The sequence below is a fragment of the Microtus pennsylvanicus genome, chromosome 3 (genome assembly GCF_037038515.1).
Source record: "Microtus pennsylvanicus isolate mMicPen1 chromosome 3, mMicPen1.hap1, whole genome shotgun sequence".
In the NCBI taxonomy this organism is placed as follows: domain Eukaryota; kingdom Metazoa; phylum Chordata; class Mammalia; order Rodentia; family Cricetidae; genus Microtus; species Microtus pennsylvanicus.
In genome coordinates, this window is record NC_134581.1 from 114,848,155 (window position 1) to 114,863,941 (window position 15,787).

Here is a 15,787-nt window from a genome sequence, read left to right on the forward strand (position 1 = left end):
TTGTAAATTTATTTGGACTGGCACTAGGTTATCTATTTCCGCCAAGATTGGTTTCTAACCTGCTCAGGTATTGGTGTGATTTATAATGCATATGCCATATTACTGTTCCAAATTCTAAAATATGAATTCTGGAATACATCTGTCTCCAAGGGTTTCAGATAATGGATCTTGGCCAATCTTAAGGAGTTCAGAGAAACGATAACTTCCCACCAGAGGTAGTATTATACATGAAGGCTCTTTATCCCTTTTGATTAAGAAGATTCCTTTGAGACGGTTAGTTGCCATAAATATTTATTTTAGATTACAATGAGGTGAAATAATGAGTAAACCTGAAAAGAAAAGCTTAATCTGCTAAAAAGTGACAAAAATATCCTCAAAGTTAGCATCTCTATGTATAAAGGTGACTGATATTCTTAATTTAGTGCCTTATAACTTAGTTGAAAAGGTTAAATAATATATTAAAACAAAGATGTCTGCCATAGTTCTTGGAAAGTGGTATGTAATAAAAATACTATATTCTTTTCTACTTTAATTCTCTCTAATTTCTAGTATGAAATTATTTTTTCTAATGTATAATTATTACCATAATAGATATATAATAGATAAGTGTGATTTAGTATCAGACAAACCTATTCTCTAGGTATGTTACATTTTTTTCAGTTTTTATTAAGAAGTATAAATACTGAGAAAACTGCATAGAAATGTATGGGCAGATCCTGTGTACTGGCTTCTACTCATATCAAGTCTGCTTGTTATAGTAAGTTACCGTAAAACTGATGCTAATCAACCAGAGTTTGTCACTGTGACAGTTCTGCCTACTGTGAGCAGTTGTGTGTTAGTTGCTTAATTGCTTCTCAGTGTGTTTCATCTAACTACCATTATTATTAGGTACAGTGCTGGTGGGCTGTTCCTACAGGGCAGCCTCACAGGCTTTTCCCTTGTAGGTGTAGTCACTCTAAAATGATTTACCTGTAAGGAAATTCCTTACGCAAACAGCCAGTTTTCATGTCATTGTTTGAAAAGTAGTAACATGGTCCTGTGATCTAGTTATGTTAAGGTAACAAAATACTCCAAGACTGTGTAACTTACAAATAAAGTGATATTTTAATTGTAAGACTCGGAAGGCAGAGGCAGGCTGCCCCTGTAAGTTTAAGGCCAGCTTTATCTATGTAGTAAATTCTAGATCAGTCAGGACTACATAGTAATACTCTGTCAGGGGGATGGGAGATAAGAGAGAGATTTAGTTAACTGCTTTCCAGTCTGAAAGTTCACTATCATTCATCTCCTTTGGAACTGTGGTGAGGACCTTATGTTGGATGTCCTTGTGGCTGGAATATTTAATTATTAAAGAGAAAGATGACCTGATAGGACAGGAAGTCAGAGAATGACTAGGAGTAAGACTTAATGTTTCATACATAGCAGCTTACTCTCTTAAGAACTGACTTGATGTTGTGTGACAACTACCTCCATCCTTCCAAGGGCAGCAGATTCAATGACCTCATTATTTTTCTCTCACTCAAAAAGTATTATATATACACACTTTAGACCATAACAAAGTCATAACAAGTGGAATTCAAATACTCTAGTATTTTTACCTTTTTCTACTTTATATGAAAGAATTGTAACTCCCAAATCTTAATGACTAAAAGAGATTAGACTGTTAAACCAAACTGGGGACGGGTATCACATGCCTGGAGACCTAGCTACTTGGATGAGGACAAGGTAGGAAGATTTCTTGAGTCCAGAAAGTCAAGGTCTGAACAACTTAGCTAAACAGTAATGGAGATCTCATATATTTGCCTCTCCTATTATATTTAAGAGTTTCCCAGTGACATCTTGCATTTTTTACAACCAGTAAATCATTATGAATAAATTGTTTTTGACAAAATGCATAATTTGCAAAATCAAACTGTAATTTAATAACGAAGAAGAGGGATCATGAGTTATAAGCATGTATAATCAGAAAGTCTGGAACAATATTTTTTGTAAGAAGTATCACATAGAAACAGTGGATGGAAATTATAATTTAATTAAATTTCATTTCTTGAGGTACACTAGTTAGGTGGGTTTTGGAAAGCATAGTGCCATTCCAGTACTGTACAGAAATATTTGACTGCTCCAAAATCCCCTGCACTTTACTCACTCCTCCCCAGTCCCCGAGAATCACTGATCTTTGTGTTGTCTCCGTAATTTGTCATTTCCAGAAGATTTTGTGGCTAAATTGTGGAGTATGCAACCGTCTCATATTGACTCTTTTCACTTAGGAAAGTGCACACCTCGGGTTCTTCTGTGTCTTTGAATTTTATTCTTTTTCTTTATTGTGGTATCACAAATGGTGATTTGTTTATTTAATCAAATCACCTGTTGAAGCAGCCTGGTCTCTTGAGTTATAAGCAATTAGGAATGTAGATTCTATCCAAATTTGTGTTCAGGTTTTTAGTGTGGGTATAAACTTTGAACTTACTTTGGTTAACAAATGAGATCAGTAGAGTGTATGATATTTGATGGGAAACTGTCCAGTCGTTTCCAAGGTAACTGTGCTGTGCATTTCCACCAACAAGGCATGAGAATTCCTGTTGTTCTTCACCCTAACCAGCCTTTGTATTTAAGCAGAGATATTTTTCCACCTTCTCACCCAAAGATTGTTTACCTATTCTTAGTCATTTTACTTTTATAAATGTCTTTTATTATACACCATGATGGTACATGCCTGTAATCCCAAGTGCTTTGGAGGATTAGTTTCCAGGCCTGCCTGGAGTAAAAACAAACAAACAAACAACAAAAACAACAAACACCAGCTCAGTATTTTTTGTTTTATTTTTTTTCTAACAGACCTTGAATATGGTCCTAATGCTGAACTTAGGCTCTTCATTCTTCCAATATATTGTATTTAATTTATTAGTTCTAATTTCTGGTTATTTATTGTGTATGTTCTAAATATTCTCCTTTATATGAGTTTTACCTTTTTCAGTGTTTTTGATTTTTTTTCAGCCTTAATACATTGTCAAATATAATCAGCAATATTGAATTGGAATAGTGTGATTTTGATCATCTTTACTTTGTTCATTAGTATTTTATTTTTTTTATTTTTATTTTATTTTATTTTATTTTTTGGTTTTTTGAGACAAGGTTTCTCTGTAGCTTTGGAGCCTGTCCTGGAACTAGCTCTTGTAGACCAGGCTGGTCTCGAACTCACAGAGATCCGCCTGCCTCTGCCTCCCGAGTGCTGGGATTAAAGGTGTGAGCCACTACGGCCCGGCATTAGTTTTTTATTGAATACTTTTTAGCTAGTATTGAAAATAATCTTTCTTTTATCCTTTGCTCAGTTACCATGATACATTTCCTAACATAATTTGCTAATATTGAATTATTTTTGGTTATGTATCATGTTGGCCTATGGTTCTGGGGACAGTGTTTGATATGGGTTGAAAAGTTTTTTTTTCTAATAGAGTATAACATTTTAAATAATGCAAAAATTATCTATAAAACTTAAAGAATTTTTTCAAACCCTGTCCATCCCCTATGTATGAGGGAAACATTTTACCCATTACCTTTCCATTTTGATTCTGAACATTTTAAGTTTCATTCATTTGCCCAATATATTTCACACTCATTTCAATAAAGTTCTGTGTATTTCTGATTTTACTTATATAATTTTGTTTTTCTTTATCAACATTGTCATTTTTTAACTTTCCTGATTATAAAGTCATTGGATAATATTTTTAAAATATAGATTTCTAGACAGTTCTATATAAATGTCTCCCAAACATTTTGATGCCTCTGTTAGAAAGCAAAAGCTGAGTGCCGTTCACTGCAGCCTTCTTTTGTGTTGCCCCCCAGGTACAGTAGTTTCAGACCAAAGCCACTGATCTAGGTCTCAGCGGCTCTACTAGCCAGTAGGTGCAAGTGCCAGATGCAAAACCACTGAGCAGAAATTCACAGTGGAGAAGTCCTGGAACTCGGCTGATGCTAGACACCGTAGTGCGTTTGGAGGTCCAGGACCATTTGTGAATCCACTTGGAGGACAGGACAACTGTTTAGGGGTGGTATGATACGTCCCATGCAGTATACCACCCATGAGTCTGACAATTCTGTAAACCATGTTCATGTCCTAGTTCCCCTACATAATCTTGGATCAATTTCCCACTACATGAATGAAGTTCATGATTGTTTCAGGGACACTACAAGGGTACTTGAATGTCTCAAGGTAGACATTCACTGAAGCAGTACTGCGATGTTTCCTTCAAGTTTCTAGGAGACGGGAAAATGCAGAGACTTGTTTGATCAAGTAGCAAGGTCACATGCTACCTTGTCAAATCTCCCTTCTGCAGTGTGACAGATACATGCTAGCAAGTGCAGAGAACTCTTCTGCATCCACCTGCCTTGCAGATCTCACGACTGTGTTCAGACTGCCATCTGGCACACTTCCAGTTTACATGTGTCTGTCTGACCTCTGTTGTACTTCAGTGTTTTCAGTGTTTTGATTCACTGCAGCAGAAGGGAAGCAGATGCTTATTGACTCTAATCCACCATCTTGAATTTTCTTACTTGTGAGTTTGACTCAATTTTATGTGTACATGTAGTCTAAGTGGATATTATACTTGAAATAAAATTAAAAAAAATAAGATGTCAGTAAATTTCAGCAGTGGGTTGCTTCTTAAGTAAGTGTAGAATGGAAGCTGGGCTTGATAGTCTGCCTGCTCAAGTAGCTGAGGCAGGAGGATTTCAAGTTCAAGAACAACCTGGGAAACTCATTGAGACATCTCAAAAAGTTAAAAAAAAAAGTTAAGAATACACTGTTGGATTTTTTTTATAGTCCTCTATAGTACTGTCTTAAGAATTAATGCAGACATGTGTTTCTAATTGGACAAACAAGTTTTTGTTTAGCTTTGTTTTCAGACTAGCCGCCACTTACATATAAGATAGGAGATTTACAGTTTATAATTTGGAGGGAAAACGTTTATTTTCTTAATGTTGGTGTGTTGCTTGAAGTTAAAGTTATTAGTTTATACACTTAAAATTTTATCATTTACCAATTTATTCTTAAAATCCCTAAATTTTTTTATTTACTTACTTTATTCTTAAAAATTGATTCCAAAACATCTCTTATTATTTTATGTTCTTCTGTATCTGGCACATGGCTCAGTTTGAGGAAGCGTAGTAAATTGACTAGGTAATTTTATCATAGGTCATTTTGTTATTTTCCCCTTGTAGTTAATGGAGAATCATCTTCATCTGTCTTAGCTGATAATACTTCCACCATGGGTACTCCACTACCGTCTGAAGAAACCACCTCGACTTCCCATTGCACTAGCACCACCATTCAGGAGCCTCCTGTCCAAGGACCCCCGGCATCCTCAGAACACAGTGAATGTATTCCCTCTACCAGTGCCGAAATGGGACCAGAAGCTCAGAGCCTCATAGACCCTGATTCTGATTCCAGAAATGATTCTGTTTTTGACAAATTAAGGCAACCAGAAGGGTTTGCGGAACCTCTGAGGCCACGGTCTAGAAATGCGAATAATGAATCTTTGCCATCAGGGTATGTCAAGAAAAGGTTTTTAATGTTTGCTTTCATTTAAGTAAAAATTTCTGATTAAATATGACTACTGAATATATGTATATGAAATGTTCCTTTTGTTTAAAAAAAAACTCTTCGGGGCTGGAGAGATAGCTCAGCAGTTAAAAGTACATACTTGCAGAGAGCTCAAGTTCAGTTTCCAATATCCATGTCACGATGTTCACAATTCAGCTCTAAGATACTATGCCTGTGACCTCTGTGGGTGCCTGCACTCATGTGCATACATACCCCACACTCACATACTGACACCCACACATACCCATTATTAAAAATAATAAAAATAAATCTTTTTAAAAATTAAATATAATTGGAACATTCATGCTATATATTTGCTCCAGTGAAACTTAATCTGTTGGAGTTAAGAACAATCACTTATCTCATCAAAATATGTGTGGTAAGAAATGAGCATACAGACCTGATGTGAATCTGCAAGACCTTTTGATTTTATTTTCACTTTGTTTAGTAGTGACCATGACATACTTGTCATAACTCCAGTTCTCTAGCTTTCTGTGTGATCTAGCATCCTTGATAACAACTAGTCATCCATTTCCAATACACTGAATACTGATGATAGTCTCCAAAGGGCTCTAGTAGAAACCTGGATTTTTCTAATCTTAATTTTTCCTAATGCCCTTAAATTTCCTAATCTCCTTTAAGTGTGATTATTTAATCCTCAATGATTTTTTTATTTATTTTATTTTTTAGAACAGTCTTTTTTATTTTACATACCAATCTCAGTTCCCCCTTTGTCCCCTCCTCTTGCACCCGTTAACTTCTCCCCACCCCACTTCCCATCCCTTCCTCAGAGAGGATGAGGCTCCCATGGGGAGCCAACAAAGTCTATCACATCACTTGAGGCAGGACTAAGGCCTTGTTTCTAGCCTGAGCAAGGTATCCCTCCATAGGGAATGGGCTCCAAAAAACCAATTTGTGCACTAGGGATAAAAATACTGGTTTCATGGCCAGTGGCCCCACAAACTGCCCAAGCCACATAGCTGTCACCCACATTGAGAGGGCATAGTTTGATCTTATGCAGCTTCTCAAGCTTTCAGTCCAGAATCAGTAAGCTCCCACTAGCATGGATCAGCTGTCTCTGTGGATTTTGCCATCAGGGTCTTGACCTTTTTGCTCATGTTATCACTCTTCCCTCTCGTCAGCTGGACTTTGGGAGCTCAGCCCAGTCCTTAGCTATGGACTTCTGCAACTGCTTCCATCAGTTACTGGGTGAAGGTTGTATGGTGACAATTAAGGTAGTCATCAGTCTGCTTACAGGCAAAGTGCAGTTAAGGCACCATCTCCATTATTGTGTAGATTCTTAGCTGGTGCCATCCTGTGGATTCCAGGGAATTTCCCCAGTGCCAGGTTTCTTACTAACCCCATAATGGCTCCCTCAATCAATATATCTCTTTCCTTGCTCTCCCTCTCTGTCCTTAACTCAACCTTTCCAATCCGTCATGTTCTCTTCCCCTTTCCCCTTCTCCCCTCCTCACTCTCCTTCCACCCTCTCCCCCACACTCCCAATTTACTCTGGAGATCTTGGCTATTCTCCTTCCCAGGGGCATCCATTTGTCTCTCTCTTAGGGTCCTCCTTGTTTCCTGACTTCTCTGGGGTTGAGGACTGTAGGCTGGTTATCCTTTTATTTCTAATATCCGCTTGTGTGTGAGTACATACTGTGTTTTGTCTTTCTGGGTCTGGGTTACCTTACTTAGGATGTTTTTTCTAGTTCCATCTTTGGCCTACAAATTTCAAGATGTCACAGTTTTTTACTGCTGAGTAGCACTCCATTGTGTAAATGTACCACATTTTTTTTATTCATTCTTGAGTTGAGGGGCATCTAGGCTGTTTATGAACATATTGAACAAATGTCCTTGTGGTATGAGCATGCATCCTTTGGGTATATGCCCAATAGTGGTATTTCTCTCAAATTTCTGAGAAACTGCCATACTGGTTTCCGAAGTGGATGTACAAGTTTGCATTCCCACCAGCACTGGAGGAGTATTCCTCTTACTTCACATCCTCTCCAGCATAAGCTGTCATTAATGGTTTTTGTCTTAGTCATTCTGGTAGGTATAAGATGGTATTTCAGAGTTGTTTTTATTTGTATTTCTCTGATGGCAACATCTATGACATGTACAGAGGACAACCTTTCACAGCACTCCTCCCCATTCTCTGGGTTTGTGTTCTGTCTCTGCCCTCTTCCATAATGTTCCCTGAGCCTTAACAGGGGAACTGGGGGCTGATAGAGATGTCCTTCTATAGCTCAGAAGTCACGGTCACTTATTAGCACTTTAACAGTTATAAGGCTTTGTGTAACCACTACCCTCTGTATTAAGAAGCTTCTCTGACCAAAGTTGAGAACAGCACAAGTTTGTGGCATGTAAATATAAATATTGAGTAGGCAGTTAGACAACATGATGCTATTACAAAGAGCATCAGTGGAGTCTCTGCTAGGGCCTCTGATGTCCTACCAATGGTTTCTTTTTTTAAAAAATATTTATTTATTATGTATATAATATTCTGTCTGCCTATATTCCTGCAGGCCAGAAGAGGGCACCAGACCTCATTACAGATGGTTGTGAGCCACCATGTGGTTGCCGGGAATTGAACTCAGGACCTTTGGAAGAGCAAGCAATGCTCTTAACTGCTGAGCCATCTCTCCAGCCCCCTACCAATGGTTTTTGACCAGCTTTACAATACCAGGCATGAGTTCTCTTCAATAGAGTGAGCCTGAAGTCAAGTCCAGAGCATAGTTAATTCCTCCATAAGTAGTCTAACCACTGTCTGTCCAGCAGGCACATTTTGCCTGGCATGTGGTATTACCATGCAGGTCCAATGCTGGTAAGACTATTGTCTGTTCTCAGTAAGCAGTTTGCATGGCACTTTGCAGCATTACGAAAGCTAGCCATTAGGGTGATGTTTTTACTTTTAAAACTTTTGTTTTTTTTTTCCCCTTCTATATATCATATTGAGAAAAATAGCAGGGAAGAAGAAATGGGGAACCAAGAAAAGAAAATCAAAGTGGGGAAATAGATTGAGAGGCTTTTAGGAAATGATAAGTTTGTGATGTTCATTCAAAGGACTACTGAGATAAAGAGTGGAGTAGATATGCACAGTAACTCTGTGTGCACATAGATGGCAGAATTGTCAGGGACAGTACCACCACATGTCTTAAAAACCTTCTAGATGTATAATTTTAAAATCAAAGACAATGTATATTACTTACTGGCATTTAGTACCTTGGACTTGCTCTTTGCTGAGATTCTTTTACCATTGATTATATTTCTTTTCTGTTAGTTTGGAGGAGTGTATATTGATAAAATCAAAATTTTAAGTATTCTATGCTTTCTTAACTACAGTTATTTATTTTCTAGTTCTGTTATGAAGAAGCAATAATTAAGACATCAAAATACCTTTATATGCAGGTAGTGGTGGTGCATGCCTTCAATCCCAGCACTTGGGAGGCAGAGGCAGGCAGATATCTCTATGAGTCTGAGGAACCCTGTTTTGGGGAAAAATAGATAGATAGATAGATAGATAGATAGATAGATAGATAGATAGATAGATAGATAGATAGATAGAGATAGATGATAGATAGATAAAAAGGCTTTTATAGGTTCTCTCTTTCTCTCTCTCTCTCTCTCTCTCTCTCTCTCTCTCTCTCTCTCTCTCTCTCTGTGTGTGTGTGTGTGTTTATATGTTATGAATGTGTGGGACTTGTGAAGTAAAGCCTGTTTGTATTGTTCCTCTTGGTTTCTAGATTCTAGAACATTTTCATATTTCCTAATCTTTTGTTTCTTGCTTCTATTTTTGTACTTTTATTATAGGTGGGAACAGAGAAAAGATCCTCATGGTAGAACCTATTATGTGGATCATAATACTAGAACTACCACATGGGAGAGACCACAGCCTTTGCCTCCAGGGTAATATACTATCATTATGTGTCTTTAGTTATGTTTTTATTGTATGTAAGTTTTAAATTTATTTGGTATAATATTCATAAATACAAATTTAAAGATAGTCTATAATTTTTGGACAGTAGTTTTAGTGAAATAGAGTTTATGTTATGGTTCTCAATGGATGAATTGAATGAATGGCTATAACATGGTGATCCTATTTATTTAAAATGAGCCTTTGGATGTACTATATTGAAACACCACATCTGTGTTTTCCACTGATAAGTTCTTACTTAATTCCATAGGAACAAGTGCTGAGTTCTTTCCTTTATTAAAAAAAAAATCACAACAATGAAATCTTTTGACCATTGAAACTAGGCACTCAAGTATCAAAGACTGAAGGAAATATATTCTAAGCATAGGGATAGTGTTTGAAGGGAATTCAATAGTATAATTCAACTATCTGTCCAATGCAGTGTGTAGAGTTATTTTAAAAAGCAAAGGAAGATCAGTTTTGACCTTGAAAAAGGGTCAAAAAAGCAGAAACTTTAGTATATTTTTTATTATTTAAACTTTATGTTTTTCATATGGTTTAATATAAGCTTACATGTAAATGAGCTTATAGATGTTAATTTTGGAACCAATCTAATGTCTCTTACATTATTAAATCTCATGAAATATAATAATGCACATCATTGTATATGTCAGAGGGTCACACATTTTTTGTCTGACCCACATATATATGTATTTACATATATATGTATGTATGTATGTGTGTATATATATATATATTGGGTTTCTCTGTGTCAATGGATCCCATTATATTTATAATAATAAGTTTGGGAGAATTTCAAATTGGATCCTGAAGGGATACTTAGTCATAGTACAAAATTAGTTACAAAAACTGACTTAATAGATCCCAGGTTTGGGGAAATACAAGTAATAAATAGAACCTTGGAATCTGAGTGAAATTCTAGTTGGTAAAAGATACAGAACAGGGCCTCTGCCCATCTGGAGTTAAAAGAGTGGCAGGGCAGGATTGACATATAAGGCACACATGGGACCAGCACCTCACTGGTTGAGCTCTCCTAGGAGATATCTGAGGGACTTTGAGAAATGAAACTGAGAAGATAGATAAGTTCCTTCTGACAACTGCCTGAAAACTATTTTTCAAGAAGAAATGAGGAGTAAGTCTGTCTGTGATAGAACAGGAATTTAGCAATGATAAGTTCTTCACAGATTCATATCCTCTTTTGAAGAATAAATATAGCTAGGTATTATGGCTTATTCCTGTAATCCTAGCACTTGGGAGAGAGAGGCTTGAGAGTTGAAGGTTCACTGGTACCCTGAGTTAAGACCAGTGTGGTCTACATAGCCTCTCCATGTCTCAAAAGACCAAGACTGGGATGTGACTCAACAGGTAGAGAATTTGCCTAACATTGCTTGGGCTTCCTCCCTAGCAATGCCAATGAATAAATAAAGTAAAAATATGTATGTTTTAACGTACTAGGTGGTTATTTATTGCTTATTTGTCTTGCTTATTTGTGGTAGTTGGGAAAGAAGAGTTGATGATCGTGGAAGAGTTTATTATGTGGATCATAACACCAGAACAACAACCTGGCAGCGGCCTACCATGGAATCTGTTCGAAATTTTGAACAGTGGCAGTCTCAGCGGAATCAATTGCAGGGAGCTATGCAACAATTCAACCAACGATACCTCTATTCGGTAATTAGCACATAACGATGTGTTAATGTTATCTTTCCCTTACATTGGTGGCTTTCTAAAATGTGGAGACTACATTCCAATGGTTTGTTTGCTTCACTTTATTTTTGGTTAATCTTTAATATTATTTCTAGGTATAAATGAATAAGCATTCTTGAATATTTTCTGTCTTTGGAGTATTTTAGATTTTGGTTTAGGGTACTCATCCTGTGTATAGTAAATAAGGAAAATTTTACTATGAGGTTTGTTTTGTTTCTGTGTAGGACTTTGCGTGCATGAAAATTTAGAAACAGGAAAAAATTAGGTATTGATTATGTGTCAAAATACTTTCTGTTAAATGGCAGAATTCTCTTAAACAGATGTATTTTAAGTTACCTCAATAGAATACCAGGACTGCGATAAGAAAGACGCATTCTCTGGCTTACAGTACCCTCATCAAGAGCTGAGTTTAGCCTTTTAGGGCATCATCTATTATCATGGATCTTGCCTGTACCATCTATTATCATGCTTCTTGTCTGCATTGCCTATTGTCATGCACCTTACGGACACCATCTGTTGCACCCATTTTACCTGCACCTCTGTAGTCACTCATCTTACCTGCACCAGCTATTGCCATGCATCTTTCCTGCACTTTCTATTGCCATGCATTTGGTTTTCTTTTTGAGCATGAAGAGCTGCTGCCCTTGACCTGATTTCCAGAGTCTCTGTCATGAAAGGGGAGGGTAAACTGAAAGCGGGGAGAGAACTTTACTGTAGCAGACTCTTACTTAGCAAGTCTTTTGCTTCTGCCTCATTGGTCAGAATTGAGCACTTTATGCTGTGCTAATCCAGATTTAATGGACTATTTCTTCTGGGCACGTTGTTACTTCAAACAAAACAGAACTAGTGGTTTGATTATCAAGAAAGATAAAGATGGATAATTAGTACAGTTAGCACTATTTGTGGCAGTACTATCAAATATTCATCAAGATGTGTATACATTAACATTTTGCAGAATAATTATAATAATTTTTCTCTTTTTGAAAAAATAATATCTTATTTAAATGTATAATTCTCTATATACTGGTCACCCATCTCTTTGAACTTTGTTTCTTGAAATTACTGTATTCATATGCCTTTATAATATTTTTAAAAATTTTAAGGTATGACTATTAAGTGCTTATATATATTAGTATATTTCTGGCTAAAACTGCTATCTTATTTCTGTCTCCAACCTCTTTTTCAACCAGGCTTCAATGTTAGCTGCAGAAAATGATCCATATGGACCTTTACCTCCAGGCTGGGGTAAGCAGATAAGATGCTTATAAAAATATGTGTAAGGAATATAGGTATCAAATTGTTATTAAATGTTATTCATACTTTATGTTTTAGAAAAAAGAGTGGATTCAACAGACAGAGTTTACTTTGTGAATCATAATACAAAAACTACCCAATGGGAAGACCCAAGAACTCAAGGGTATGTGTATACTACAGTCTTAAGTTATCACATATGGGTAGATGGATGGATGGAATCAGTGGGCTGTAAGTACCCAAAACATACCCACCTTATGATTGTGAGTTTTATCTTATAGCTTACCAAATGAAGAGCCCCTGCCAGAAGGCTGGGAGATCAGGTATACTCGAGAAGGTGTTAGGTACTTTGTGGATCATAACACAAGAACAACAACATTCAAAGATCCTCGCAATGGAAAGTCGTCTGTGTGAGTAGAAACCTGAACTTTAAAAATATCACTTAGTGAAAACAGGAGGCTTAGTCTCTAAATAGCCCCAAATTTAGGAACAAACAATTTTTGATTAAGAAAACATCCACAGGTAATGTCCAGCTATAACTGTTTTTGTTCTATATTATTCCAGAATGGATTTGTGGTATGCCATTTCTTAATTAAAACACACAATATATAGTTTGCTTTTTCATTCTTATCTGTTTCCTTCCTTGGTACATGTGTTACACAAACAGCTGTTTCCCCCATGTTATTAGCAAAGAATGCCAGATCCCTGCGAAGTGTTTGGTAAACTTCCTTGGATGAATGAATGTCCTTGATGACAGCTGAAGACAGTATTTTATGTTTATTCTATCATGAAAGTACCCTGTTCTTTGTGTTAAGATTCTCTAGGCAGGAGAAGCAGGCCTCCTGAATTTCTTCTGCGCTGAATCGTGTATCTGCTTCTTCTCTCATTGTCCGGCAGAGTCACATGGTCAGCATGTAACTTGCTCTAAGAATTTAATTTTGCTTTGCTTTGTTTTTATTCAGATCAGATTTAGGATAAGGTACAGGGTTTTTTCCTCATGTTCCCCTTATCTAGAATCCCCTGACTTCCTCAGTGTTAAGAATGATCAGGATTCTGTTTGTTGTTTTTTTCACAAATAAAATAGTAAAAAACAAAGGTTTTTTTCTAAGTATCCATAATAGATCTAGGACCTGCCTCTACTTGCAGTCTCTGTGTGTGCATGTGTTCTACTAATGTGACAGCCTTCATGACTCAAGGCTCCATTGTCCTAATGAATGCACCTGTTTTTATTGCAAGTAAATAATTTTCCTTAGTCATATTATGATCTAGTGCACACTGTTTCATACTTAATGTTACAGTTTTATTTGTTATGCTTCTCTTCAGAGCTAAAGGTGGTCCACAGATTGCTTATGAACGCAGCTTTAGGTGGAAGCTTGCTCATTTCCGTTACTTGTGCCAGGTACTACAGTGGTAAATAAATCTCATTTATAATCATTTAGTCTGATCATTATATAATACATATGTTTGACTTACATGATATGGTATTTTTGTTTTTAGTCTAATGCACTGCCTAGTCACGTAAAGATCAATGTGTCCCGTCAGACTTTATTTGAAGATTCCTTCCAACAGGTAAGGTTCATTTTCATTATCAAAATGAAACAGTGCTTCTTGTCTTATTTTCTTCTGGGCTTCTAAAGGGAGTTAAAAGCTTTTGAGTTTTGAAACATTTATAGTAGGTCCCACTCCTTGAGTGACTAAATTAGTAATTATATTAAACTTTATTATGTGGACTAGAGGCAAAGCATTCAAATACATAAAATAAAATTAAACTTTACCATTTATTTTATTTTATTTTTATTGAGAAAAGGAAAAAAAAAAGAAAAGTTTCCGCCTCCCCCCCAGCCTCCCATTTCCCTCCCCCTCCTCCCACCCTTCTCCCCCTCCCCCCCACTCTTCTCCCCCTCCCTCTCCAGTCCAAACAGCCGTCAGGGTTCCCTGCCCTGTGGGAAGTCCAAGGTCCTCCCCCCTCCGTCCATGTCTAGTAAGGTGAACATCCAAACAGACTACGCTCCCACAAAGCCAGAACACGTAGTAGGATCAAAACCCCGTGCCATTGTCCTTGGTTTCTCATCAGCCCTCATTGTTCGCCATGTTCAGAGAGTCCAGTTTTATACCATGCTTTTTCAGTCACAGTCCACTGAGACAGTGGGGCTGATCTATTGGAAACTTTACCATTTAATAAGTAATGACTGTTTGCCAATTACTGAGAATTTTAAATTGCTTTTCTTTCCTCCTCACAGCATCTCTGTGAGAGAACTCCTAGCGTCATCTCCATTATATAGGTGAGGGGGGAAACTGAGAGACAGCCAAGAATTTAGGTGTAGCTGGGTGTGGTATCACAGGCCTTTAATCTCAGCATCCTAGAGGTAGAGACTAGAGACAGGTAGGTCTCTATGAATTCCTGGTCAGACAAGTGAGGTAGTGAGAATTTGTCTTCAAAACCAACCAACCTTGCCGGTGAGGGTGACGGCAGCACCTGCCTTTAATCCCAGCACTTGGGAAGGCAGAGGCAGGTGGACCTCTGTGAGTTCAAGGCCAGCCTTATTTACGAGAGCTAGTTCCAGGACAGGCTCCAAAGCTACAGTGAAACCCCATCCTGAAAAACAAACAAACAAAAAACAACCAATAAAATAAAATAATTTAGATGTATTCTTATTGAAATAAAGTTTGAACAACATTTGGGGCAAATCTGTTTTCACACTTGTAAAACTTGTGAAAATGCTAACAAATGAAATTGGTGGATACTGTAAGTCCACTTAAATATCTCATTAGTGACTCTTACGTTCATTCGTCCTCTAGGTTACACTGTGTTTGATCTAGCTTGAGCGTGTTGTTTATAATGACAGGCCCTGCTTTCCTCCCATATATGGTCGTTTTCTAATCATTTATAGTTCATCATTTTCATAACACTGTTCCTTCCCTGTTTCCCTTACTGGAATGTATGCTTCATGAGAACATGGATTGTTGGTTTACTTTACCTTGGTTTAGTATCTAGAATAGTGCCTTTAATTCAACAGTTATTCAGTAAGTAAGTAATGAACAAATGGGTGGATGGATACATAAATGTAACATATCTGTCTGTCTGGAGTCATCTGCAGAATATTATTAAAACTAGAATCATGACATTCTCTTATGATAAAGTAGTTTTTCATGATCTTTCACTCTAAAGCAATGACTTTAACTTTTTTGTGTACTTAAATAGGAGTTTCATTAATTTTTTTAATTGTTTCTTTTATTTTAAAGATTATAATATAACTACATCATTTCCTCTTCTGTTTTCTTCCTCCATACTCTCTCAT

General features: G+C 36.9%; 1 protein-coding gene across 3 annotated transcripts in view; it reads left to right on the plus strand.

Annotated features, from left to right (window-relative positions):
• The window catches only part of Wwp1 (WW domain containing E3 ubiquitin protein ligase 1), an 82,493-nt gene that overhangs the window by 38,004 nt on the left and 28,702 nt on the right, over positions 1–15,787 (plus strand). For 2 of the 3 annotated variants that reach the window (XM_075966904.1, XM_075966905.1), the window contains exons 9-16: positions 5,245–5,542; positions 9,407–9,502; positions 11,027–11,201; positions 12,428–12,482; positions 12,570–12,654; positions 12,770–12,898; positions 13,812–13,887; positions 13,986–14,057. In XM_075966904.1, the coding sequence (XP_075823019.1) occupies positions 5,245–5,542; positions 9,407–9,502; positions 11,027–11,201; positions 12,428–12,482; positions 12,570–12,654; positions 12,770–12,898; positions 13,812–13,887; positions 13,986–14,057 (986 nt within the window). Of the gene's footprint in view, positions 1–5,214; positions 5,543–9,406; positions 9,503–11,026; positions 11,202–12,427; positions 12,483–12,569; positions 12,655–12,769; positions 12,899–13,811; positions 13,888–13,985; positions 14,058–15,787 lie in introns of all 3 variants that reach the window. The other variant, XM_075966903.1, reaches the window with a different exon arrangement.